At 48.0% G+C, this 26,851-nt stretch overlaps 1 protein-coding gene and 1 non-coding gene across 2 annotated transcripts in view; both read left to right on the forward strand.

Moving 5' to 3' along the window:
* The window catches only part of LOC124015107 (ubiquitin carboxyl-terminal hydrolase 34-like), a 58,171-nt gene that overhangs the window by 23,569 nt on the left and 7,751 nt on the right, over positions 1 to 26,851 (forward strand). Inside the window, 49 exon segments of the mRNA XM_046330047.1 lie at positions 47 to 174; positions 312 to 401; positions 1,030 to 1,125; positions 1,593 to 1,675; positions 2,485 to 2,639; positions 2,993 to 3,106; positions 3,342 to 3,441; positions 3,730 to 3,892; positions 4,289 to 4,415; positions 4,879 to 5,026; positions 5,585 to 5,685; positions 5,951 to 6,154; positions 7,319 to 7,444; positions 8,631 to 8,753; positions 8,916 to 8,999; positions 9,112 to 9,198; positions 9,532 to 9,732; positions 10,855 to 10,937; positions 11,233 to 11,273; positions 11,475 to 11,599; positions 11,796 to 11,951; positions 12,151 to 12,311; positions 12,584 to 12,888; positions 13,310 to 13,473; positions 13,858 to 13,923; positions 14,105 to 14,308; positions 14,570 to 14,647; positions 14,937 to 15,031; positions 15,281 to 15,453; positions 15,814 to 15,964; positions 16,181 to 16,259; positions 16,363 to 16,416; positions 16,518 to 16,613; positions 16,709 to 16,773; positions 17,075 to 17,150; positions 17,306 to 17,353; positions 17,514 to 17,579; positions 17,695 to 17,775; positions 17,868 to 17,953; positions 18,560 to 18,728; positions 19,007 to 19,081; positions 19,160 to 19,311; positions 19,535 to 19,688; positions 19,946 to 19,990; positions 20,476 to 20,580; positions 22,061 to 22,208; positions 23,588 to 23,718; positions 26,022 to 26,195; positions 26,517 to 26,690. Coding sequence (XP_046186003.1) covers positions 47 to 174; positions 312 to 401; positions 1,030 to 1,125; positions 1,593 to 1,675; positions 2,485 to 2,639; positions 2,993 to 3,106; positions 3,342 to 3,441; positions 3,730 to 3,892; positions 4,289 to 4,415; positions 4,879 to 5,026; positions 5,585 to 5,685; positions 5,951 to 6,154; positions 7,319 to 7,444; positions 8,631 to 8,753; positions 8,916 to 8,999; positions 9,112 to 9,198; positions 9,532 to 9,732; positions 10,855 to 10,937; positions 11,233 to 11,273; positions 11,475 to 11,599; positions 11,796 to 11,951; positions 12,151 to 12,311; positions 12,584 to 12,888; positions 13,310 to 13,473; positions 13,858 to 13,923; positions 14,105 to 14,308; positions 14,570 to 14,647; positions 14,937 to 15,031; positions 15,281 to 15,453; positions 15,814 to 15,964; positions 16,181 to 16,259; positions 16,363 to 16,416; positions 16,518 to 16,613; positions 16,709 to 16,773; positions 17,075 to 17,150; positions 17,306 to 17,353; positions 17,514 to 17,579; positions 17,695 to 17,775; positions 17,868 to 17,953; positions 18,560 to 18,728; positions 19,007 to 19,081; positions 19,160 to 19,311; positions 19,535 to 19,688; positions 19,946 to 19,990; positions 20,476 to 20,580; positions 22,061 to 22,208; positions 23,588 to 23,718; positions 26,022 to 26,195; positions 26,517 to 26,690 — 5,910 coding nt within the window.
* Positions 1,283 to 1,416, forward strand: LOC124016556. Its single transcript, XR_006835368.1, has one exon. It is a non-coding gene; the product is annotated as a small nucleolar RNA SNORA70 (small nucleolar RNA).

Below are 26,851 nucleotides of genomic sequence, written 5' to 3' on the forward strand. Positions count from 1 at the left end.
GAAAGAGGTGCGAGTGACCTTTCTCCGTTCTTCCCTGTTCCTTCAGATCCACCTGTCGGAGGGCCTGATCAACGAGGCGGAGAAGCTCCTGTGCTCTCTGGTGTGCTGGTTCACCGACCGTCAGATCCGCATGCGCTTCATCGAGGGCTGCCTGGAGAACCTAGCCCACCACAGGTGTGTGTGTGTGCGCGCGCATATATATGAGCGTGTATGTCTGTGTGAACGACATGGCTCTGAAATGTCAAATGATTTTTTATTATCCCTTCGTTGGCTAGCTATTATGTGAAACTCCATGCTTCTCTCTCCCGCAGATCTGTGGTCGTCTCCCTGCGCCTCCTTCCCAAACTGTTCGGCACTTTTCAGCAGTTCGGCTCTAGCTACGACACCCACTGGATCACCATGTAAGCATCGCACCCTCAGCATGATTAGAACAAACAAACCGTTGTCCATTACATGGCATCACAGAATGACATTGGCAATGCAACAGATTTGCACATATTGGACATATTGTGACAATAACTACTGTTTTTGTGACATTTGGTATGTTCGTAAATTCACGTCGGACTGCCGGAGTACGGTCAGGGCGTTCGTATGTTCAGAGCGTTGTCAGACTGTCCGTTCGTAAATTCCGAGTGTTTTGCACACTGGACGCTCTGGCCGAGGAATAGGGTTGATCTGAGCGTTCTCAGAAGTGTTCTCACACGGCAGTCAAGCACCCAATCTAACTGTCCAACGTTGGTTAGCTTTGCAAGCTACTTCCAGACACAAATGCTAGAACACCTCACTCTGACCGTTTTACTCTCCCTAGCAGAGCTGTTAGGCTGTTATCCACAGCGTTGGTGACTGTAACTGTGCTGCTGGCTACAGTTTAATTCAGTTTGTTTTGCAGACGTTTACTTACACCTTACACTTATTCAACGGCCGTTATCAGTTATTCTGCGCTCTGGCTACACTCGGGCGAGAGTCCTCCGAAATCGGAGCAGATAATGAATTTCCGAACTCGCACCCTTTGGTGTCGTGTCTTTTCAGGTGGGCGGAGAAGGAGCTGCACATGATGAAGCTGTTCTTCGAGAACCTGCTGCACTACATCCAGGAAGTCCGAGAGCAGAGGCACAAGTTTGCCCTGTGAGTAACTCACCCGTTCTCTCCACTACCCTACCCACTCTCCCATTGACATTATTGACCTTGCGTTTGTAACTATACAACGGTAAACAGTCTTATTACTGTGGAGTATGGCAACATATTTGGTAACACAGCATGTATTGTAGGTACACCAATGTAACTGCAGCTTATTAAGCCGACCAGTCTCGCTGCAGTGCGTTTCTGGTGTGCAATGGCTGCGGACAGTGACTCTGTGGTTGTGTATGTGGCCAGCTCGGGAGGTGCTGGCTGCTTTAAGGGACCGCCGAGACAAAACGACACGTGCATGTTTTGTCCTGACAGAACCACAGAGAGCGTGGCTAGTCTTTTTTGATTTCCTTCTTTGAAATGTGAAACGCATTGGAATGTACGTTAGAGTGACGTTGCAGTTCAAAAGGAAACGGAATAGTTCATTATTGAAATATCTTCTTTTGATTACTATGCGATCACAGGTATGGCCACAGTGCGGAAGTCCAAGTTCGCTTGCAGTTCCTGACCTGTGTCTTCTCCACACTGGGCTCCCCAGATCACTTCAGTAAGTCAACGGGGTCGTGTTCATTAGGCACCAAATGGAGCGAAACAAGACTGAAACGGCGAGTGTTTCAGCCATGACGTGTCTAATAAGGAAGACTTATTCCAGCTTTCCGTTACATTACCCAGTCTTCACATACAGTTCAACAGAAACATTCCCTATCATTCTCTCCCTCTATGGCTGGCTGGCTACACCCTGGGAATGGAATTGGCCCTGGAGGAGATATGCAACCTGATGAGCCTCTCTCTCCTACAACAGAGACCTCATTGTCCTCTGGCGTCTCCAGAGGGGTGACTGGATCTACCTAGCTAATTCACTCTGTTCATAGCTGTGTGTATGTGTGACTTTTGTGTATGCCTGTGTGTGTTGCCTGTGTGTGTGTGTGTGTGTGTGTGTGACTTTTGTGTGTGCGTGTGCGTGTTTGCACGCTTTTGTGTATGCGTGAAGGGGAGCTAATATTTTTGATTTAGAGGTAGACTGGGAGACTCCCTGCAGTCTTATGGTGGCGCCCGATCAGGACACAAAAGGATTAATACTGCAGCCAATTTTCTCTGGGAACCAATTTATATTGTGTGTATGTGAAAATGTGGATGTGGTGTACATGACTATCTGCCTGTGTGGTTGTGTGCCTATTGTGGATCCAGTGTGGGAGTGATACGCTCATCTTCCCCTTTATAGTCAAAAGTGTGTGTGTGGTTGTGTACCAACACTGACACCAGTTTAACTCCTCCTCTCCCCAGCAGTGAATGTGTGCATATATAACAGTGGGGTATTTGTATATGAACACGCTAACAGCCTCTCCTCTCCCTCAGGACTGAGTCTAGAGCAGGTGGACATCCTGTGGCACTGCCTGGTGGAGGACGGAGAGTGTTACGACGACGCGCTGCACTGGTTCCTCAACCAGGTCCGCAGCAAAGACCAGCACGCCATGGGCATGGAGACCTACAAACACCTCTTCCTGGAAAAGGTACGACCGGACTGGACCATCTGGTCTTAGTGGGGAGGGGTGTTGGACAAGGGTCATTCCAACGTGGTCTGTGATGGCGAACCTGAGCTAAAAACCAATTAAACAAGTTGATAGCTAGAATCTGTAACAAACAAAAAAAGGGGTGGGGGGTGGGAGGAGGTTGTCATTTAAAAAGTCCCAAAGTTGTCAATTCATTGTGAAAGGTCATTGAAAAGTGATTCACTCGCCGGGGGAAACAAATTGGAAAAGTTGCCCAAATCGTTGAAAAGCCTTGGCATTAAAAGCATTGGTCTTAAAGTCTCAGAATCTGTCATTGTAATACCGTTTGCCCTTAATACTTCCTGTTTCCTCAGATGCCCCAGCTGAAGCCGGAGACCATCAGCATGACGGGCCTCAACCTCTTCCAGCATCTCTGTAACCTGGCCCGTCTGGCCACCAGCGCCTACGACAGCGGCTCCAACTGCGAGGTACACACACACACTTTATTTGAATCCACAAATCACATTACAGAGAAGGATTCAAACACACACACACACCCACCCGAGTACAGTTGGTCATACAAACATACACTCTTATACACACACAGTTTGTGTCATGGAGTGTTTGGTAACTTTCAGGCCCGTCCATACCTCTCACTGAACCCTGCTGTCACCTTGTCAACGCTTGTCCATGACCTCTAACCTTTGACCACCTCCTCTGTAGCTGTGTGGCATGGACCAGCTGTGGGGCATCGCCCTCAGGGCCCAGTCCGCAGACATCAGCCGCGCTGCCATCCAGTACATTAACTCCTACTACATCAACGGTCAGTGCACCTTCAGCTGGTACATGGTTGAAGACTCGTAGTAGAATTTCTCCACCATAACACCCTTGTTTTATATTGCTGCTGAAAAAAAAAAAAACGTCCGCAGCAGCACGTCCAGATCCAAAACATCCTACTTTATAGTCATTATTTTGAACGAGCGGTTTTAGACGTTTGCCTAGAAGCTCGGCTCATTGCAACGTGCCTATCAGGAGTCACCGCGATGACCTAGTGATTTCCGAACTTGGCCAATATTGATTCTGCGGTTGCGTGTCCGTCTCCGTCCCCCAGCTGGTAAGACGGGCCTGGAGAAGGAGCAGGAGTTCATCAGTAAGTGCATGGAGAGCCTGATGATGACCTCGGCCAACCTGGAGAAGGACGCCCACTCCAGCCTCACCGTCATCGAGAGGGGCCTGCTCATGCTCAAGACCCACCTGGAGGCCTTCCGACGCAGGTTGGGAACTCACACACACACACACAAATGCATGTACGCAAGCAGACGCACCGAAACTCTCTCACAGAGAAACACACACGCTCCTCACCTCCATCCTCTCAACCTGTGTACTTTAAGCCCTGAACCTCTAAACTTAACCCACTGCTTATCATCAACTATATTTCCGCCTCGCCGAGTAGAGATCATCCCTGGACATGGAGAGCTACAGGACAAGCTCTTGGTCCAGTTCTCCTGACCCATCCACCCTTCACCCAAACTTTTCCCCCCGACTCAACTCCCACGCTAATTTCAACCAGCGCGAAGAACCGTGTCTCTCTTTGGCGCTCTCTCACTTTCTCTCTGCACCCCCAACACTCTTTGTCTCCTGCCCCACTCTCTTTGTCTCTTTGTCTCCAGGTTTGCGTACCACCTGCGTCAGTGGCAGATCGAGGGCACGGGCATCAGCAGCCACCTGAAGGCGCTGAGCGACAAGCAGTCTCTGCCACTGAGGATCGTGTGCCAGCCCGCCGGCCTGCCCGACAAGGTACCCAAGAAAGTACCCAGCATCTTGGTACTTAATTATTAACCCTTGGTTCGCTTGGAAACACTCAAATGCTCTTGTTGCTGTTGTGTTCTGTGGTGATAGGGAAAATCTACAGGCCACAATGTCAAAATGAATGGAAACGATTGGTGCAAGCTAATTTCATACTTTTATGGAGTAGAAATGTTTGTTGTGATACTACTGTGAAGAATGCTGTGTTCTCATTCTTGATGTTCGTAAGGATGTTCTAACACACTTTTTCTGTGTGTGCGCGCGTCTGTGTGTGTCTGTTTGGTCACTTGCCTGTGTGTGTGTGTGTGTGTGTGTGTGTGTGTGTGTGTGTGTGTGTGTGTGTGTGTGTGTGTGTGTGTGTGTGTGTGTGTGTGTGTCCCTTTCTGTCTGTGTGTGTGTGTGTTGCGTCTGTCTGTGTGTGTGTCTACGTTCCTACCTGTGTATGTGGTACCAGATGACCATCGAGATGTACCCCAGTGACCAGGTGGCAGACCTGCGGGCCGAGGTGACCCACTGGTACGAGAACCTGCAGAAGGAGCAGATGAACCAACAGGCCCAGCTGCAAGAGTTTGGGCAGAGCAGCCGCCAGGGGGACTTCCCAGGTCTGTCACCTCTCACCTTTGACCCCTGATCCAGTGTGGCGGCAATACCAATGGAGAATCTCGATTGCTTTTCCTTGATTCCTCGCATCCTCTCCTCTCCTTTGAAAAAACAAAAAAACAATTGGATAATGAGTATTTGATTGGATGGGATCAAGGAAATGCAATTGAGATTCTCCCCAAGGCTGTTTCATCCTTCCCTTTTTGAAGCAATCGCTGATCTCACCGTGTATTTTGTATCAGTATTTTAGGGGTATTCAAACACGGCCTGTGGTGTCAGTAGTCTTGAATTTAATTGAAATCAATTCGTTTTTTTGTCCCGAAGGGCAATTCTTATGTAGCGAATGGTTTCCTTACCCCCTCATTAGAAATGCACACTTCCTTCAGTGATCTATTGAGGTAATCACCTCAGAAGGAAGGATTACACCGTTTCTATGCCGTCCTTTCAGATCTGAGTCATGGTTTTTCACTAAGGGAAAGGAGCAAGTTAAGGGATCAGAAGCCAGTATTGGGTGTTTCGCCAGTCTGTGTTTCTAACGTGTGTGTGTGTGTTTCCGTCAGGTGGTTTGATGGGCCCGGTCAGAATGATCTCCTCTGGCCATGAGCTCACCACGGACTACGATGAGAAGACCCTTCATGAGCTGGGCTTCAAAGACATGCAGGTAAACTACCTACACACACTTGGCAGTCTGCACTTAGGCATAAATATTCGCACACACTTGAGCCGGAGATTTCAAAGCGATCGCTGGTTATTAGGCATTGCGGATTTTTAAAGGCCATTTCCGTTTGAGCCGATAACATGCAGAGTTTACGAGAACGATATCTCTGCGAACGGGGGAACGTTGACTTTCAAAGCCACAATGCCTATAACGCACGATTGGCCCCTTCAGCTATGGCACTCACGCCTCTCCCTCTCCTCATTTACAGATGGTGTTTGTCTCGCTGGGCGCCCCACGGCGGGAGCGTAAGGGCGAGGGGGTGCAGCTTCCGGCCTCGTGTCTCCCCCCGCCCCAGAAGGAGCACATCCCCATGCTACTGCTGCTCCAGGAGCCCCACCTCACCACCCTGTTCGACCTGCTGGAGATGCTGGCCTGCTTTAAGCCCCCCAGTGCCCTGGGAGACAGCCCCGAGGTGGGTCATGGAGTGTGCGTGTTGTGGGGGCATGGGTTTCGGGCTGTGTGTGAGGGGATGTTGAGGGTATGTGAGATGCCAGCCTGCTTTATGCCCCCCAGTGCTCTGTGAGAGGAGGCCCTTTACAGCCCAATGGTTTGTGTGTGTAGGTAGGGCGGAGACAAAGATGGTTTGGCAGGACGTGGTGTGTGAGGGGGTTGTATGTTGGGGGGAAGAGTCCCCTTCGGCATCTCCATCAAAAATGTGTGTGTGACGGAGTAGATATGTTTGGGGATGGGTTTCATTGTATATCATGATATTTTTTTAGTCTATTAGATACCCTTGATAATATAGTTAAGGAAATAAGAATGCAACAGAGCATTTGAAAAAGCAGCTTGGAAACAGCTACATAGAAACCAGACTTGAAATACTCTCCATCCGATTAAATGTGAAATAGTCTTTGAACAAAAATCCCTTCCAGAATATAAAGTGGGCTCTTCCTTCCAGGTGCATCATGCATAATGCATCACGACTGTCCAATGGTCTTCTGGCAGTCGTTTGATAGTCCAGTAAAACGTACTGCATGGGGTATGTCCTAAATGCCATCCCTATTCCCTTGATGGTGCACTTTTTTTTTGACCAGGGCTCATATGTTCCGGTCAAAAGTAGTGCACTGTGTAGGGAGTAAGTTGCCATTTAGGACCGAGCCTCAGATGTGTAATACATAGGATGTAAGGCGCTCATCTGTCAACGTGTATATTTTAGTCACAGCGGCGGGAGCCGTCTCGTTTTGAAATGCAAAGTCACCCGGCGGTCAGTGCTTTTTATAGTCTCTCCCTTCACAGGGACTCAGAGAGGGGTTATCTAGTGTGCTGTTTGTACGTCACTCACTCCCTCTTTTGCATGCATTTATCCCTCCTCTCTCTCTGTCTCTCTGTCTGTCTCCCCCCTCTTCACTTCCTCCCATCTTCATCTGACCGGAACGTTAACAAAATTACTTGAATCAAAATGAGGTATTGACTATAGTGTCTGCCTGCCTTCGGCTGTGTTTATAGTACCGCTCCAAGGCTGCTCTGTGGCTGTGGTGTGGTGTGTGTGTGTGGTGTATGGGTTCTGTCACTGTGACAGCAGAAAATAACGCGTTACAAATATCTAAATAAAGATTATTTTTATTTTACTCTCCAGAACCTACGATGTGAGGAGCTGCATCTCCATGCTGAAAACCTGTCGAGGCGCGTCTGGGAGCTGCTCATGCTGCTGCCCACCTGCCCCAACATGCTGCTGGCCTTCCAGAACATCGCCGATGACACGGTACGTCACCTGTTCTCACACACGCTCCCATTACACGCCGTCACGCTCCCATTACACGCCGTCACGCTCCCCTTACACGCCGTCACGCTCCCCTTACACGCCGTCACGCTCCCCTTACACGCCGTCACGCTCCCCTTACACGCCGTCACGCTCCCCTTACACGCCGTCACGCTCCCCTTACACGCCGTCACGCTCCCCTTACACGCCGTCACGCTCCCCTTACACGCCGTCACTCTCCCCTTACACGCCGTCACGCTCCCCTTACACGCCGTCACGCCCCTTACACGCCGTCACGCTCCCCTTACACGCCGTCTCCCCTTACACGCCGTCACGCTCCCCTTACACGCCGTCACGCTCCCCTTACACGCCGTCACGCTCCCCTTACACGCCGTCACTCTCCCCTTACACGCCGTCACTCTCCCCTTACACGCCGTCACTCTCCCCTTACACGCCGTCACTCTCCCCTTACACGCCGTCACTCTCCCCTTACACGCCGTCACTCTCCCCTTACACGCCGTCACTCTCCCCTTACACGCCGTCACTCTCTCCCCTTACACGCCGTCACTCTCCCCTTACACGCCGTCACTCTCCCCTTACACGCCGTCACTCTCCCCTTACACGCCGTCACGCTCCCCTTACACGCCGTCACGCTCCCCTTACACGCCGTCACGCTCCCCTTACACGCCGTCACTCTCCCCTTACACGCCGTCACTCTCCCCTTACACGCCGTCACTCTCCCCTTACACGCCGTCACTCTCCCCTTACACGCCGTCACTCTCCCCTTACACGCCGTCACGCTCCCCTTACACGCCGTCACGCTCCCCTTACACGCCGTCACGCTCCCCTTACACGCCGTCACGCTCCCCTTACACGCCGTCACGCTCCCCTTACACGCCGTCACTTTCCCCAATACTGTTGTGCCCCTGCTCATGCTGGCCTGCTTATCCCTTTGCATCCTGCTCATTAGTTTCTGCTCGTATTTCTTAAACATTCCCAGGGCCCCAGGGGTGTACATTGTAGTTTCAGCCCGTCACGCACACGCCTCATTCAACATATCAAGGGCCTGCCGATTGAGTTGATTTGTTCAATGAGCCGTGCTTGTCCTGACCCACTTTGCTCACCAATGAATGACAACATAAAGATATGCGTCCTGTCTCGTGTGTGTGTGTTCTCCGTCTGTCCTTAGGGAGGCGAGGGTCTGTGCTGGAAGGACCTGCTGAGGATCAAGAGCCCCCACAAGCTGCTGTACGCCCTGGAGATAATCGAGGCCCTGGGCAAGCCCAACCGACGCATCCACCGGGAGTCCACGGTACTACTGGGACTAATTATTTATATAAATATACTTTGTCACTCAAACACCTTTTTTTCTCATTCACGAACACCCACATTCACACACATATGCACACCCTTGCTCTGCTCACTGATTCAAACACACATATGAATGACCCCTGTGTTGTCTGTGTGTGTCCAGGGGAGCTACAGTGACCTGTACCCAGACTCTGACGACTCCAGCGAGGACCAGATAGAGAATAGTAAGAACTCCTGGAGCTGCAAGGTACGCCTCTTTATAAACTGACTAACTCTCATACTGTACACACTTACACAAACCACTTATCCATCACGTCAACTCCATTTCCTGTTTGTTTTTTGTTGCTCTCTTCTTACAGTTTGTGTCGTCTGGAGGGCTTCAGTTGCTGTTGGAGATTTTCAACTCTGCCATTCTGGAGCCCAAGGACCAGGAGTCTTGGACAGTGGTGGGTGGATCAGAAACACATTATAATACGTGGGAGAAATGGAATAGAATGGGTTGTATAGATTAAACTAAATAAAGTTGAAGTCTTGGTACTCTACAGTCATATGACGAGTGGTAATGATTCTGTTAAAAAATCACACATTTTGAAAACCGCTTTATGAGGTGCCGACGATTTCCAATTTCAAAGTGGACAATCCTAAACTATATATGAAAAACATGGGGGGGGGATGAACAGGTCAGAAATAAAACCATGTCCTTCATTGTTTTCAAAAATAATGTTCTGTAGTTAGTGTTGAGTGTTAACACAGGTCACGTCTCTCTCTCTCTCCTCCAGTGGTTGTTGGACTGCCTGGCTTGCCTGCTTAAGCTCATCTGCCAGTTTGCGGTGGACCCGGCCGACCTGGACCTAGCCTACCACGACGTCTTCTCCTGGTCGGGCCTCACCGACAGCCAGCGCAAAAGGGCCTGGCCTGGCAAGTCCCGCAAGTCCGCCGGCGACCACGGCAAGGGCCTGCACATCCCCCGCCTCACAGAGGTACACTGGTCCCTCAGCTAAATGCTAACAGCTTAAGCTCACCGCTGGTTGGGGAGAGTTGCCATCCTTAACTCTTTCTGTGTGGGACACAGCCTTTCTTTCTACAGCTGAGGCACTTAAAAGAGAAATGGTCGATCGATTTTTGTATTATTTTGTTTGACGTAACCAGGAAATACAGAAACGTGTAATAACCCAGGATTGAGAAACCAGTAACCATAAACCTTTTAAAAAATCAATAAAACATTTTAATGACATTTTTTTCAACTTAATTTCTGTAGTGAATGCAACATTTCTGTAGAAAGTAGTAGAGAATGTCCTGCAGCATCTTTTTGTCTCACCATCTATTTCCTCTTCTCTCCCTCTGAAGCAGTCGTCTATTGCCTCTTTTCTCCCTCTGAAGCAGTCGTCCATTGCCTCTTTTCTCCCTCTGAAGCAGTCTTCTATTGCCTCTTTTCTCCCTCTGAAGCAGTCTTCTATTGCCTCTTTTCTCCCTCTGAAGCAGTCTTCTATTGCCTCTTTTCTCCCTCTGAAGCAGTCTTCTATTGCCTCTTTTCTCCCTCTGAAGCAGTCTTCTATTTCCTCTTTTCTCCCTCTGAAGCAGTCTTCTATTTCCTCTTCTCTCCCTTTGAAGCAGTCTTCTATTTCCTCTTTTCTCCCTCTGAAGCAGTCTTCTATTGCCTCTTTTCTCCCTCTGAAGCAGTCTTCTATTTCCTCTTTTCTCCCTCTGAAGCAGTCTTCTATTGCCTCTTTTCTCCCTCTGAAGCAGTCTTCTATTGCCTCTTTTCTCCCTCTGAAGCAGTCTTCTATTGCCTCTTTTCTCCCTCTGAAGCAGTCTTCTATTTCCTCTTTTCTCCCTCTGAAGCAGTCTTCTATTTCCTCTTCTCTCCACCTGAAGCAGTCTTCTATTGCCTCTTCTCTCCCTCTGAAGCAGTCTTCTATTGCCTCTTCTCTCCCTCTGAAGCAGTCTTCTATTGCCCACAGCTATTTTGTCTCTCTGTACTTCCTTCCCTGTGGTGTCTTGGCCTCTACATGAACTTCAAAACTATCCCCATGGGTAATTATTTGTATCTTAAATACTTCATATACTTGGTAATACTTGATTATAATTTTTTTTCATGTCAGGTTTTCCTGGGCCTTGTCCAAGGCACCAACCTGATCCAGCGCTTGATCAACGTGGCCTACACCTACGACAACCTAGCACACAGGTGAGAGGACACCGAAGACGAGGCCTGTGTTTCCGTGGTCACACTACCCACTAGCGTGCTATGTAGTACTTAACTACTAAGTATTTTTGGTGTGGCTCAATGTATGTGGTCACACTCTCCATGCCAAGAAAGGCGTTTGAATTTGAAGACAGGGAACAAATGATTGAATTTGAAGGAAGGCATTCATTGTAAGTTGTGTTGTCGTATGGACATGGGGTATTCGTGTGAAATGTTTTTGTACTAAAGGTTTCCGTCAGCCTATCTTGACTTTGTTTACTTCCTGTCTCACCTGCAGAGTTTTGAAGGCCCAATCGGATCACCGGTCCCGCCATGAAGGTGAGCTACGTTTTACATAGGCTTAAATGTTAATCAGCATGAGAAATTAAAAGCCACATTTTTTTTTTTTTTCACACAAACATTTTGCACTGAAAGTAGAGCTTTCATAGCCTCCTATCCATTCTGTATGTGCTTAAGCACATTGTTCTTAGGAATGACACATTAGATATGTGAACTGATAACGTTATTCCTATGTTCCAGTGACCCACTACTCCATGTGGCTGCTGGTGAGCTGGGCCCACTGCTGCTCTACGGTCAAGTCCGGTCTGGCCGACAGCGACCACCTCCACGACTGGCTCAGGAAGCTCACCCTGCTGGTCCCGGAGGTGAGATCTGGGGGAATAATGAGACACTGACCCCCCTCAGTTTGTTTCGGTGTAACATTTGTGGGTATTTCCATCGAAAAATATTGTCTCTATTTTGATGCCACTGGAATACTAACTATTGTGACCCAATCGATCCGTGTGACCTTGGTAACAACATCAAATAGAGGAATGGGTTAACGTGAGTGTGCCTTCTCAGACGGCGGTGCGTCACGAGGCGTGTAACGGCCTGTACAAGCTGTCCCTGTCGGGTCTGGAGGAGGGGGGAGAGTCCATCAACAGGTCCTTCCTGCTGCTGGCCGCCTCCACGCTGCTCAAGTTCCTCCCCGACGCACAGGCCCTCAAACCACTGCGGGTGGGTACAGCACACGTACACACTTGCGCGTATAGACAGATGCATATACACACACACAAGCACAATTTGTTTTGTACTGTATACTGACTAAAACAAATGTGTTTGTGGTGGGTTATTAAATTCCTAGGTCACGTCAAGTTATAGCTAATATAAACGAAGGAGGCTCTGTAGCTGATGTGCTGTGTGGTCATGTGTTCAGGTGGAGGACTATGAAGAGGAGCCCGTGCTGAGGACGGGCTGTAAGGAGTACTTCTGGCTGCTGTGCAAGCTCATCGACAACATCCACGTCAAAGACGCCAGCCAAACCACTCTGTTGGACCTGGACGCTTTAGCCAGACACCTGGCCGACTGCATACGGAGGTGAGTCCAAGATGAATCCAAGACCAGGTCTGCGTCTGTAACGGTGTCCTATTGCCTATTTAGCGCACTGCCTTTGGACCATGTGCCTGGGTCAAAAGAAGTGCGCTATATAGGAAATATGATGTTTTAATGTGTGGTGGCTTGCGTTGTCCACATTCTTTCTGGAGAATTAAGGCCAGCTCCGTTCAAATACACGGCACAATATTGTTTTTAAACCACTTCTACAATTAAAGTTTGCTTGCTCAAACATTGACCTGTCTCCCGCTCCCCAGCCGCGAGATCCTGGACCAGCAGGACGGCGCCATCGAGGACGACGGCCTCACGGGCCTCCTGCGCCTCGCCACTAGCGTCCTCAAACACAAGCCCCCCTTCAAGTTCTCCCGAGAGGGCCAGGAGTTCCTGCGCGACGTCCACAACCTCCTCTTCCTCCTTCCCAGCCTGGCCGACCGCGCCCAGCCCAAGTGCAAGTCGCATGCGGCCCGCGCGGCCGCCTACGACCTCCTGGTGGAGACGGTGAAGGGCTCGGTGGAGAACTACAGGCTGCTTCACAACTGGGTCATGTCCCAGCACATGCAGAGTGAGAAGGACCTTTTTAAGAACGGTTGAAAATGCTACTAGGGATATTTGTCAATGAGAGTAATGCATTGGTAGGAGGGCCCAAGGGAATACAATGGCCATTGAATTAGACATTGTGCTGGCTGACAGAATCTGAAAATAGTTTCCGCCCCTAAACTGCGCCTAGCTGTTTCCTTTGGTGGGGTGCGAGGAGTAGAAATGCTATATACGCTGGTTTTAAACAAACAGCCAAATAGCAACCCATTGAAGTCAGGCCTTCCTGTTGGTAATGTCTGCTCCATGGATTTCCATAAGGTTCAAAGTCACAAAGTCGCTATGATTTAAGGTATTTGAGCATCATCAAACATAATCCTAGATCTGGTATATTTTATTAGGCCCCTGAACGATATTAATATTTGTGTTAATGTTAATTAAATTGACAGCCTCTCACGCCCCGTACAAGTGGGACTACTGGCCCCACGACGACGTGCGTGCCGAGTGTCGCTTCGTGGGCCTCACTAACCTGGGGGCCACCTGCTACCTGGCCTCCACGATCCAACAGCTCTACATGATCCCTGAGGCACGCCAGGCAGTCTTCACTGCGAAGGTCAGTCTGCTAAATGCTGTGCTCCTCTTACGCCCTTTACGCTCTTTGTTCTATCGTTCCTCTCTTGTTCTCCCTCTTGCTTTTCTTACGCCTCGTTGTTTTTTCCCCCCCTGTCTTGTTCTCTCGCTCTCTCTCCTCGCTCTATGTTAGCGATTTGTAATGGATGATATTACTGTGGTTCCTTTTTCACAATGCTGTAGTTTGTATGGGGGCAATTTCACCACATCCACGCTTGGAAGATCCGCGGCAGCCATTTTGCGCAAGAATGCTCATCCCACACATGCTATTTCACTCCCTCTGCCACCCGGAAGAACGCTTTCGATGTTGGTATTTGTGAATGTTGTTTGCTAATGAGAGTTGTGTGTTTTTTATTTTCTTCCCCAGTACGCAGAGGAGATTAAGCACAAGACCACCTTGCTGGAGCTCCAGAAGATGTTCACCTATCTCATGGTATGCAGCCGGTCTCTCTCTCTCTCTCTCAGCCCTCTGTCTCACACCCTTCTCATCTAGCTCCTCCGTCCACATGACAGGAACAAACTGACGTTGTCCCCGTGGAGACCCTGCTACTTCGATTTTGCTCCGCTCCTCTTTCTTCCATTTTTACCCCCTCGCTCTCCATCCCTCGTTCCAGGAGAGCGAGAGGAAGGCGTACAACCCCCGCCCGTTCTGTAAGACCTACACCATGGACAAGCAGCCCCTGAACACGGGCGAGCAGAAGGACATGACCGAGTTCTTCACCGACCTCATCACCAAGATAGAGGAGATGTCCCAGGACCTGAAAAACACAGTGAAGACGCTCTTTGGAGGAGTCATCACCAACAATGTGGTCTCGCTGGTAAGAATCACTATACTCCTTTTAAAAGTTTACCTGCAACGTTTCCCTGGTGCAGAAGAGTTGTGTAAAGTGCAAAACTCATCATAAACCGCATTAAACCACACTGCTTGATTACAAGGTTTACTGTTTTTGTGCACTTTGCACTATTCCTTGGCACTACAAAAATTCACTACAAAATGTTGCCCTACATGTGTTTATTGCACTTGTGTGTGTGTGTGGCTTTACACAATTCTCATTCAAGTCATTTTCCCCGTCCAACAGGACTGTGACCACGTGAGTCAGACAGCCGAGGAGTTCTACACAGTCAGGTGCCAGGTGGCCGACATGAAGAACATCTACGTAAGGACAACATCGCCATCAACACTGTTGACGTCGTTTAGAAGTGCAACCAAGTGTTATAGACTGGGGTTTTACCTTCCAATCACAAGTCTCAAATCTCATAGCACTGTAGTATCACACTGCCTCCTTCTATTCAGCTTGGAATTCTTACTCTTGCAAATGACAACTTCTCCTCAAGTCATCCTATGTCGTACTCTGTTAGTCCGGTGTATTTTCTATGCTCCTAATTCTAGTGGGCATATAGTACTGCTTGGAACGTTGCTAGAGACTTGTCTTCGTGCTTCCTCAGGAATCTCTGGACGAGGTGACCATCAAGGACACTCTGGAGGGGGACAACATGTACACCTGCTCCCAGTGTGGCAAGAAAGTACGGGCAGAGAAGAGGTGAGTCGACGCGAACCTCATGAAGAGGACCCTGCTGGTTTCTACTGAAAATAAGCCAACTATCCTACACTGGCAGTCGTAGTTGTGTACTAGACATTTTTGGAATGGTTGGCTGGTTTTCCACTAGTTGATGTTGGTTTTACCATTTGAAAAAATAACTTATTGACGTCTCTATTTTTTTTTTTTTTTTGTCCAAGACCTGCGCTTATATTCATCTCCCTTCCCTTTCTCCATCCTGCTCTGTTCCAGGGCCTGCTTCAAGAAGCTGCCTCGCATCCTGAGCTTCAACACCATGCGCTACACCTTCAACATGGTCACCATGATGAAGGAGAAGGTCAACACTCACTTCTCCTTCCCCCTGCGCCTCGACATGACCCCCTACACGGAGGACTTCCTCATGGCCAAGGGAGACAGGAAAGAGGGTACGCGTCACTTCCTGTTCCGACAGACCCCCCCGCCCAACTGCATGATTTGGTTCTCATAGGCTCTGTACTAAATTCACTTGTATCACTGTGCTAGTCGGTGTGTTTTGAAATCGGGTTGAGTAGCAATTTGCATATAATTCCTTTTTCGCAGTCTGTAGAAAGAGGACAAATGTGCTGGATAGAAAAATGAATATCTAAAAACAAAGTAATGTCTGCACCTCGAATGCTCCCCGGCGATTTAATATAAAGTTTTTATCCTCTTGGTATCTTCATCGATCTAGCCTATCAGAGGCTAGCTGGACCAATCATTGGAGGAATGGGTTGCTCATTGATGTGGTCCACTATGTCCTACTACAGGTTTCCGGGAGGAGGGTGAGGCCAAGGTGGCGGAGAGCTACGAGTACGACCTCATCGGCGTCACGGTTCACACGGGCACGGCCGACGGCGGCCATTACTACAGTTTCATCCGAGACATCGTCAACCCGCACGCCTACAAGAATAACAAATGGTGAGCAATATCTCTGGCTCTAGTATTGAAATCAGATCAGTGGGGGAATTTACTTTTTTTTTTTTAAATAGAGGTCTCATGTTATTGTCTTACGATACACTTTATTGTCCCTTTACATGGAGATTCATTCATGACACGCCTTTTGATATCTGGATGCTTTTGAATTTTAGGGAGTACAACCGACTGTCATTCAGGTCATTTGTTTGCTTTTCTCAGGTACTTATTCAACGATGCCGAGGTGAAGCCCTTTGACTCAGCCCAGCTAGCCTCCGAGTGCTTCGGTGGAGAGATGACGGTAAATCCACACCAAAAATAGTCACGGCTTCAATGTTTTACTGTTAATTAATACCCTTTTAAATATTTCAATGTTTTGTCTCGCCTACATATTTGTCTTTTAGACAAAAACGTATGACTCTGTCACCGACAAGTTCATGGACTTCTCCTTTGAGAAGGTCAGTTTCCTTGTAAATAATTTTCGAGTGTTTTTTAAAATTTCGTTTAATAAAACGATGGGTTTTGAAGTTGACAGTTTGTCCCGTGTCTCGCACTCCAGACCCACAGCGCCTACATGCTTTTCTACAAGAGAGTGGAGCTCGAGGAGGAAAATGGCAAGGACTTCAACTTCGACGTTTCTCCAGATCTACTCGAGGTACCCGGCTGGTCACAATCTCATTGCACTTCTCCTTTCTCACATTCTTCATTCTCTCTCTTAAGCTGTGTTTTTATTTTATTTTCTCTACTCAGTGGATTTGGCAAGACAACATGCAGTTTCTCCAGGACAAGAACATTTTCGAGCACACGTACTTTGGGTCAGTGACACATTTTTGTACTAGCCGTCAAGACTGTACCTTTTCTGAAGCTAGAATGCAGATGTGATATAATTTAGAGTTTATGTTAACAGTACTTTGCTTGTGTGCCCTTGACTTTACCCTGAAATGTATAACCAAATCGATTTTACTAATGAAATACTGTCTCAATTAAAGCTCATATGCAATCAAATGTGGTCTTGATCTATTAACATAGTGCAAGTTATGTAGGATGTAGTGTTGCCTTGGTGGATCAACTGGTCTGAGATCAGTGTTGTGACTCTCTCTCCACTCTTACCTACAGGTTCATGTGGCAACTTTGCAGCAGCATCCCTAGCACTTTACCAGACCCCAAAGCCATCTCCCTCATGACTGCCAAGGTACGACCGCACTCCACTAAAGCCTTATTCGCAACCGTAGAACTTCATTCGAAAAATCAATTTTTTTCACCGTTTAATAAAAAATAAAAAATGGTTTTACCTTTCCACTTTTTGAATATACTTTCCACTCTCACACTTCTCCTCCTTGGCTACAGCTTAGCACGTCATTTGTCCTGGAGACGTTCATTCACTCCAAGGAAAAGGTGAGTTGTCCTTCCTTACTGTCAGTGGATGGTCCCTCTAGTTGCCAGCTTCAATTGCAGTCTGGTTAATTTATTTTTATTTTTTATTTTTTTTGCCCTCTGTTTTACCGCGTGCAAGGGTTTGTCTAAATTTGTCTAAATTTTGTCGGTGTGTTTTCAGCCCACCATGCTGCAGTGGATCGAGCTACTGACCAAACAATTCAACAACAGCCAGGCAGCCTGCGAGGTGAATTGACTGTTTGTTGAAGGACAAATCCGGGAACACATTGTGCTGAAATGGTTTTCAATCATTAGCGGGGTAATTGCTAACTTCCTGTTCTCATGTTGTCATGGCCTTTCAGTGGTTTTTGGACCGCATGGCTGATGACAACTGGTGGCCCATGCAGATCCTCATCAAGTGCCCCAATCAGATTGTTCGACAGGTGAGAGCCCCAATCAGATTGTTCGGCAGTCACCCTCACTCACTCACTCTCACTCACTCACTCATACTCTCTACCCTGTTGTCCCCCATCAGATGTTTCAGAGGCTGTGTATCCACGTCATCCAGAGGCTACGGCCAGTCCACGCCCACCTCTACCTACAACCTGGCATGGAGGACGGGTAGGACTGGTTGCATATGTACCAATCAATCATCCACCCACTCAATCACTCACAACCTGAGAAACATGTTCATTTGTATGCTTTATAATGTTAACAAATGATGGCTTACACATAACTATATACTTTTTTTGTTGTTGAATTTTTCCCAGATTAAACTGGCTTCTGATATCCCATGAGTCTATAACGTGGCTCTTGAGCTGATCATGTTTTGCTGAAACTAGAGGCGTTGCAGCATGACATCACCGTGTTGTCGGTGTCATTAGCTGGCCATGTGTCACCTTGTTGCCCTAGCACTATGGGCACCTGGAGAGTTTTGTGGCAAAACATTGAGGAAAATGGTCACAAACAAAAGAAGAAGTATCGATTTTTTATTATTTTTTGGAAAAACTCGGGGAGAACTCCATGTTTAATTCTACTATCACCTGGATCATGTTCATTAGGGTACTCAACAGAGAATGTTTCAAAATGCTTTGCAAAAGGAAATGAAAATGAGTTTCTCATTGAACAAGTCTCGGTAGTCCCTTTGTTTCAGTCCATCTTCATTTGTTTGGTAATGAACATGACCTCACAAGTTGTCTGGTGTCACTTCCTGTGTGCTGCCTCCAGGTCTGACGACATGGACGGGCCGGTGGAGGACATTGGCAGCCGCTCGTGCGTGACTCGCTTCGTCAAGACGCTGCTGTCCATCATGGAACACGGCGTCAAGCCCCACAGCAAACACCTGACTGAGTACTTCGCCTTCCTCTACGAGTTCGCCAAGATGGGAGAGGAGGAGGTGGGTTGTTGATAACAATTGTCATTTTATAGGAAAATACTCTTGACACTTTTATCCCAAAGGACTTAAGTGTGTAAAAATTAGTCCCAAATGGCACCCTGTAACCAAGAGAGTGTACTACTTTTGACCAGAGCCTGCTCTCTGAGTGCACATGTTTTCTGTGATTCCTGCAAGGCTTGAACCCCATGACCTTGGCATTACCTCACCAAAATACATGGCTGAAAGGGTTTTTAGAGAACAAGGTTTTTGTTAAGTCTGTTTTGTTCTCATACCTCCAGAGTCAGTTCCTTCTGTCCCTACAAGCCATTTCCATCATGGTGCACTTCTACATGGGCACCAAGGGGCCTGAGAACGTAAGTAAACACTAGTTGTGTGTGTGTTTGTGTGTGTGTGTTTCTGTGATTGGGTGTGTAATAACCTGCCCCCCCCAGCCCCAGGTGGAGGTGCTGTCTGAGGAGGAGGGAGAAGAGGAGGATGAGGAGGAGGACATCTTATCCCTGGCAGAAGAGAAGTACCGCCCTGCCGCCTTGGAGAAGATGATAGCTCTCATCGCCCTGCTGGTGGAACAGTCCCGCTCTGAGAGGTAGGGCGCTGCGTGGCACCACTTGGGACACAGGAAAAGCAGTCTCTGGCACTGGTACAGCACAACATAGTGTTGGTAATACTTCCCAAAAGTTAGCTAGAAATACTACCACATATAGCACCCAATCTTTTCACTGTTGTCTGTATCAAATCCTCCCCCTTCTTCATATGCTTAATTTTTCATATTCTTTCTAATCTCCTTTTCCCCCTCCCTCTCTCTCCAGACACCTGACTCTGTCCCAGAGTGACATGGCAGCCCTGACCGGGGGGAAAGGCTTCCCCTTCCTCTTCCAGCACATCCGAGACGGCATCAACATCAGGCAGACCTGCAACCTCATCTTCAGCCTGTGTCGCTACAACAACCGCCTGGCCGAGCACGTACGTTTAACGCTCGCACACACACACACACACACACACTAACGCACGCACCCACCAACAAACACATCGCCGTTGTTAATGGTAGACCCTGGCCGTGACCTCACTCTCCGAGGGTGTCTCAGAGAGAGTTGGGATTTGACAAAAGCACAATTGGTATTAATACAGACTTTTACATGTTTGAACTAGGACAAATATAGGCACCCACTAAATTATTATTACATAGAGGAGCATAATTTCTCCTGTGTTTTTTATTCCAGATTGTATCCATGCTCTTCACCTCTATCGCTAAACTGACGCCTGAGGTAAGCACTGATGTGAGAACCTATACTTTTAATACATAATGCTCTGTCTATTATCCAACTCAATTATTAGTTTGTACAAATCTCAATTTGTCCCTCATGTTCTCTACTTCTTTCTCTCCGTCCCTCTCCTCATCTCCACCCTGCTCTCCGTCCCTCCCTCTCCTCATCTCCACCCTGCTCTCCGTCCTCTCTCTCCCTCTCCTCATCTCCACGCTGCTCTCCGTCCCTATCTCTCCCTCTCCTCATCTCCACCCTGCTCTCCGTCCCTCTCTCTCCCTCTCCTCATCTCCACCCTGCTCTCCGTCCCTCTCTCTCCCTCTCCTCATCTCCACCCTGCTCTCCGTCCCTTTCTCTCCCTCTCCTCAACTCCACCCTTCTCTCCGTCCTTCCCTCTCCCTCTCCTCATCTCCACCCTGCTCTCCGTCCCTCTCTCTCCCTCTCCTCATCTCCACCCTGCTCTCCGTCTCCCGCTTCTCCTCGTCTAGGCGGCAAACCCTTTCTTCAAGCTGCTCACCATGCTGATGGAGCTGTCAGGTGGTCCTCCGGGCATGCCTTCCTTCGCCTCTTACATCCTACAGAGGATCTGGGAGGTACGGTCACTCACACACACACACACACAAACATCAAATGTCATGTTATTTGTCACATGCTTCGTAAACGGTGACCGGTAGGGGCCCTTCCCAACAGTGCAGATAGAAAAATATAAATGATACATGGAATAAATAACTAGCTTGGTACTGGTGTGTGTGTGTGTGTGTGTGTGTGTGTGTGTGTGTGTGTGTGTGTGTGTGTGTGTGTGTGTGTGTGTGTGTGTGTGTGTGTGTGTGTGTGTGTGTGTGTGTGTGTGTGTGTGTGTGTGTGTGTGTGTAGTCAAGTCGATGTACAAGGTAATTGAGGTAGATATGTACATATAGGTAGGGGGTAGGTAGAGTGACTAGGCAACAGGATAGATAATAAACAGTAACAACAGCGTATGTGATGAGTCAAAAAAGTTGGTGCAAAAAGGGTCAATGCAGATAGTCCAGGTAGCTATGTAGCTGTCTAATGGCTTGGGGGTAGAAGCTGTTCAGGGTCCCGTTGGTTCCAGACCGCTCGCCATACAGTAGCTGAGAGAACTGTCTATGACTTGGAGTCTTTGGCAATTTTTAGAGCTTTCCTCTGACACCGCCTGGTATCGAGGGCCTGGATGGCAGGGAGCTCTGCCTCAGTGATGTACTGGGCCATACACTGGCCTCTGTAGCGCCTTGCGGTCGGTATACCAAGCAGTTGCCGTACCAAGGCGGTGACGCAGCCAGTCAAGATGCTCTCAATGGTGCAGCTGTAGACGTTTTTGAGAATCTGAAGGCCCATGCCAAATCGTTTCAGCCTCCCGAGGGGCAAGAGGCATTGTCGTGTTGGTGTGTGTGGACCGTGTTAATTCCTTAGTGAGGAACTTGAAGCTCTCGACCCGCGCCACTACATCGCGCGGATGGGTGCGTGCCTGGCTGATGGGTGCGTGCCTGGCTCTCCGTTTCCTGTTGTCCACGATGTCTTGCTGTGACATTGAGGGAGAGGTTGTTGTCTTGGCAGCACACTGCCAGGTCACTGACCTCCCTATAGGCTATCTTGTCGTCGGTGATCAGGCCTACCACCGTAGTGTCGTCAGCGAGCTTAATGATGGTGTTGGAGTTAGGTGTTGCCACGCAGTCCTGGGTGAATAGTGAGTACAGGAAGGGACTAAGTACGCACCCCTGAGGGGCCCCAGTGTTAATGGTCAGAGTGGCGGATGTGTTGTTGCTTACCCTCACCACCTGGGGGCGTCCCGACAGGAAGTCCAGGATCCAGTTGCAGAGGGAGGTGTTCAGTCCCAGAGTACTGAACTTAGTGATGAGCTTGGAGTTAACATAGTCACATAGGTTCATCTGATTAATTGTTCTTTATCAAGTTACTTCAGTTAAACATAAATGTATCTATGTATTTGTCCTTAATTCACTTAGTCAAGTTATTTCAGTTGATCTTGACGTCGTTGCCTAAAATATTCAGAATCTTATCCTTTTTGATGTGTGTGTGTGTGTGTGTGTTCTCTCCCAGGTGATAGAGTACAACCCTAGTCAGTGTCTGGACTGGTTGGCGGTGCAGACCCCCAGGAACAAGCTGGCTCACAGCTGGGTGCTGCAGAACATGGAGAACTGGGTGGAGCGCTTCCTACTGGCCCACAACTACCCTCGTGTCCGCACCTGTAAGAACACTTGTGATGTCTCTGTCTGGAAGTTCTTACGAACTACACTACATGGCCAAAAGTATATGGACACCTGCTCGTCAAACATCTCATTCCAAAATCATGGCCATTAATATGGAGTTGGTCCCCCTTTGCTGCTATAACAGCCTCCACTCTTTTGGGAAGGCTTTCCACTAGATGTTGGAACATTCCTGCGGGTTCTTGCTTCCTTTCGGCCACGAACATTAGTGAGGTTGGGCATTTATTTTGGGCAAATAGGCCTTCCAATTCATCCCAAAGTGTTCAATGGGGTTGAGGTCAGGGCTCTGTGCAGGCCAGTCAAGTTCTTCCACACCAATCTCGACAAACCATTTCTGTATGGACCTCGCTTTGTTTAAATTTTATTTTACCCTTATTTAACGAAGCAAGGCAGTTAACAAATTCTTATTTTCAATGACCACCTAGGAACAGTTGGTTAATTGCCTTGTTCAGGGGCAGAACAGGGGCATTGTCATGCTGAAACAGGAAAGGGCCTTCCCCAAACTGTTGCCACAAAGTTTGAAGTACGGAATTGTCTAGAATGTCATTGTATGCTATAGCGTTAAGATTTCCCTTCACTGGATCTAAAGGGCCTAGCCCAAACCATGAAAAACAGCCCCAGACCATTATTCCTCCTCCACCAAACTTTACAGTTGGCACTATGCATTGGGGCAGGTCGTGTTCTCCTGGGATCCACCAAAGCAAGATTAGTCCGTCGGACTGCGTGATTCATCAGTCCAGAGAACAAGTTTCCGCTGTTCCAGAGTCTAATGGCAACGAGTTTGACACTTCTTCAGCCATTGATTGGTGTTGCGCGTGTATTTACTTCGCCACCATGGCCTTTATTTTGCCTTTACCTCCCTTATCTCACCTCATTTGCTCACATTGTATATAGACTTCTTTTTCTACTGTATTATTAACTGTATGTTTGTTTTACTCCATGTGTAACTCTGTTGTTGTATGTGTCGAACTGCTTTGCTTTATCTTGGCCAGGTCGCAATTGTAAATGAGAACTTGTTCTCAACTTGCCTACCTGGTTAAATAATGGTAAAATAAATAAAAAATATATATAGTGTAGGTTACAAAACTTTCCCCATAAAACAATCCCCTAAAACAGGTTCCTTAAGTGCCCTTTTCAACTTGTTTTATATGTTACTCCCTCTCTCGCTTCCATCCCCACCTCACAGAGAACCAACAGAGAGCTAGGTACCACTGCTGTCCACTGCACTCATCCCCATCCTTCTCTTCTCACTCTAGCAAAAGAACGATTGTGTGTAGTTAGCCTAGAAATATTTATTTTAAAGACAGACATTTAGGCTAAACGCTGCTCCAACTCTGAAGTTCTCTTTCTGACCCTCCAGCGGCAGCCTACCTCCTGGTCTCCCTGATTCCCAGCAACTCGTTCCGCCAGATGTTCCGCTCCACGCGTTCCCTCCACATCCCCACGCGGGACCTGCCCCTGTCCCCCGACACCACCGTGGTGCTGCACCAGGTACGGTTACACTCTGCAGTCTTTCCTCCCTGTGTTTCTATTCGTGTTTAGGTTCTACTCCAGGTACAGTTGGACACTGAGAAACGCTCAAACCATGAATCATTCACCCAGCCTGGATGCTTCAGCTAAATAGCGTGACATGCAAGCGTGGCCGGCCTGCTCGTTGGGCAGGATTAGGCGTCCGCCTATGGCGGCAGACTTGACTGAGGGCGCCATTTTCTGATCGAAACTGACCAAGGCGCACCAACAAAAACACAGAAAACCTCATGGAATTCTGGCCAAAAACAATTGCAATTTCTTTCAACCAGTGGCATATGGGCTTTTTAGGTGTGCTCTGATGCCGCCCTGTGATGAGCTATTTCACTTGTCCATTCCCAGCGCACTTCTCCAGGATGCTATTGCTGAGATGCGGCGCGCCAAAATCGGACATAAATCACGTGTCAGATATCGTAGAAAGAGTATGTGGCCTTTTCTGTAGCCAACAGGCTGGAGATCAAAACGTACGACAATGTATTAAGACGGACACTTTTTTTTATCATCGTGCCGGTTTCTCTGATCAAAATAAATGGCGCCCATTCGACGACGACAAAATGCGCTGTCACGTGAACAAACAACATATCCTGAAAACAGGACAGGTCAAAGTAACATGGACAATATAGAATCTGCAATCACAACTGTTGTCCAGGAGTTCCCCCCCCCCTTTATGACCAGTGGTTTCAAGTTTGTGTGTTTTTAACAAGTTGACCATAGCGAAAAAATCTAATATTTCTGCATTACGTGTTGATTCTACCCTGATGAAGACTGCTTGTCTGTCGACACGTTGGACATTCAATTATTGCATCTGAGCTCCTGGAGTGTGCGGCTTTCCTTGAATTTAGTTTATATTACGTGTTGTGCAAACACATTGCAAATAGGCTCAGGATAACTCCTGATGGGTAGCTGACATTCGGAGCTTAAATGGCCAAATTGATTAGTCACAGGACCAATAAAGCCAATGCAATGGCCTGTTTTACAAATGGTGGGCCTACCGGGTGTATGGGCATTCCTAAAATTCCATGGCTGGTCGACATGGTAGGCTGCACCCCAGTAAACACCAGCCAAGTTCCTTTTTTTGTGTGTGTCTCGCCTAGGGCGGCAGAGAGGCAAGGACCCGGCCCTGCATGCAAGTTATACAAGCATATATTTATACCCCGACTAGGCGGATTTCCCCTTCTTGTATGTCTAAGATAAACAATTAGTCTCTGTTGCTGGGCGGAAACTAGGTCTGTGCCTCTTTGTTAGTGTCCAGAACCTTTGTGGGCCGGTGTGTCTGTGAGGGAGGGAAAGCTGCAGTTAGTGTCATTGGCGCCCCTCTGGCCCCCCTCGCAGATGTTTCCTCCCTCTTCAACTGTTGTCCTCTCCTTGCCCTTGTCCCTCAGAAACTAACTTAGCTCAACAGCAACCCAACTATTGTCCTCTCCTTGCCCTTGTTCCTCAGAAACTAACTTAGCACAACAGAAACCCAACTATTATCCTCTCCTTGCCCTTGTTCCTCAGAAACTTAGCTCAACAGCAACCCAACTATTGTCCTCTCCTTGCCCTTGTTCCTCAGAAACTAACTTCGCTCAACAGCAACCCAACTATTGTCCTCTCCTTGCCCTTGTTCCTCAGAAACTAACTTAGCTCAACAGCAACCCAACTATTATCCTCTCCTTGCCCTTGTCCCTCAGAAACTAACTTAGCACAACAGCAACCCAACTATTGTCCTCTCCTTGCCCTTGTCCCTCAGAAACTAACTTAGCTCAACAGCAACCCAACTGTTGCTCTTTTACCTACTTCCTTAGCATCTTGATATACAGCACCAACAGTGTCTGACCTGAGACCTACACGTTCTGTGCTTCCCCTTTGCCGCTACAATAACAAGCTCCAACAACCAAATCCATAACAAGACTACTACTAATGAGCGTATTATACAATTTATAATGGGCTCAAGTCAAACGGTTTCCATCATCAGTGACGTTTAGACCAATCAGGTCTTGGCAATAATATCCATTTGCTGGTATTTTTTGATCACCTGCTCAGATATCTTCTAGTTCGAAGACTTCAAGTACAGATATTTTATTGAAACTGGGAGAAGTGGATGTAATTTACAACCCGTGAAGGAGACTTACATAATACAATTTATTGACAAGATACAGAATGTACAACGACTAGATGGAAGTGTACGTGTTTCACAGGAACTGTTTTGAAATTGTGTTTATTTAGTGTGAAAACGAAAAATCCCGAAAAATATCTGTAGTCTTTCCCTTTTGCTCCTGTACCAGGTGTACAACCTGCTTCTGGGCCTGCTGGGTCGGGCTAAGCTGTACGTGGACGCGGCGGTGCATGGGACCACCAAGCTGGTGCAGTACTTCAGCTTCATGACCTACTGCCTCATCTCCAAGACGGAGAAGCTCATGTTCTCCGGTTACTTCATGGACCTATGGAACCTCTTCCAGGTGGGGGGGTTGTCTGCTCTGGGAAGAATTGAGTGGGCTAAATGAGTGTGGGATTAGATTTGTCACATTAGTCATTTAGAAGTTAGTCTCTTTGTGCATTCACTGCACCACACTAGAATAATTAAATACATGCGTTTTGGTTCATCTCACGGCATGAAAATGAAGTCTATTAGTTTAATTTAGTTTGGTTCCTTTTTCTCTTCCTCTGTGGTGTGTTCACCTGTTCACACCTTATTGAATAATAACTAGTGATAGTAATGAGATAATTGAGTTGCCGTAAGAGAACTTCTCTGATCTTTCTCCATGTCCCTCCCCTCTCAGCCCAAGCTGTCTGAACCAGCCATCGCCACTAACCACAACAAGCAGGCCCTCCTCTCCTTCTGGTACAACGTGTGTATGGAGTGTCCCGAGAACGTCCGTCTGGTCGTCCAGAACCCCGTGGTCACGAAGAACATCGCCTTCAACTACATCCTGGCCGACCACGACGACCAGGAGGTGGAAATAATACATTTTAGCTGCAAAACCCCCCTAATTATTAAAAAACGTCCAACAGTTCAATAGTTATAACCGTCAGTGAAAGAGGCGCCTTCCACTGGCAAAGAGAGCGGAGAGAACTCAACTTTTTCTGAGCAATTTATCCAGGAACACATTGAAAA

Source organism: Oncorhynchus gorbuscha, linkage group LG26, assembly GCF_021184085.1.
Source record: "Oncorhynchus gorbuscha isolate QuinsamMale2020 ecotype Even-year linkage group LG26, OgorEven_v1.0, whole genome shotgun sequence".
NCBI lineage: Eukaryota > Metazoa > Chordata > Actinopteri > Salmoniformes > Salmonidae > Oncorhynchus > Oncorhynchus gorbuscha.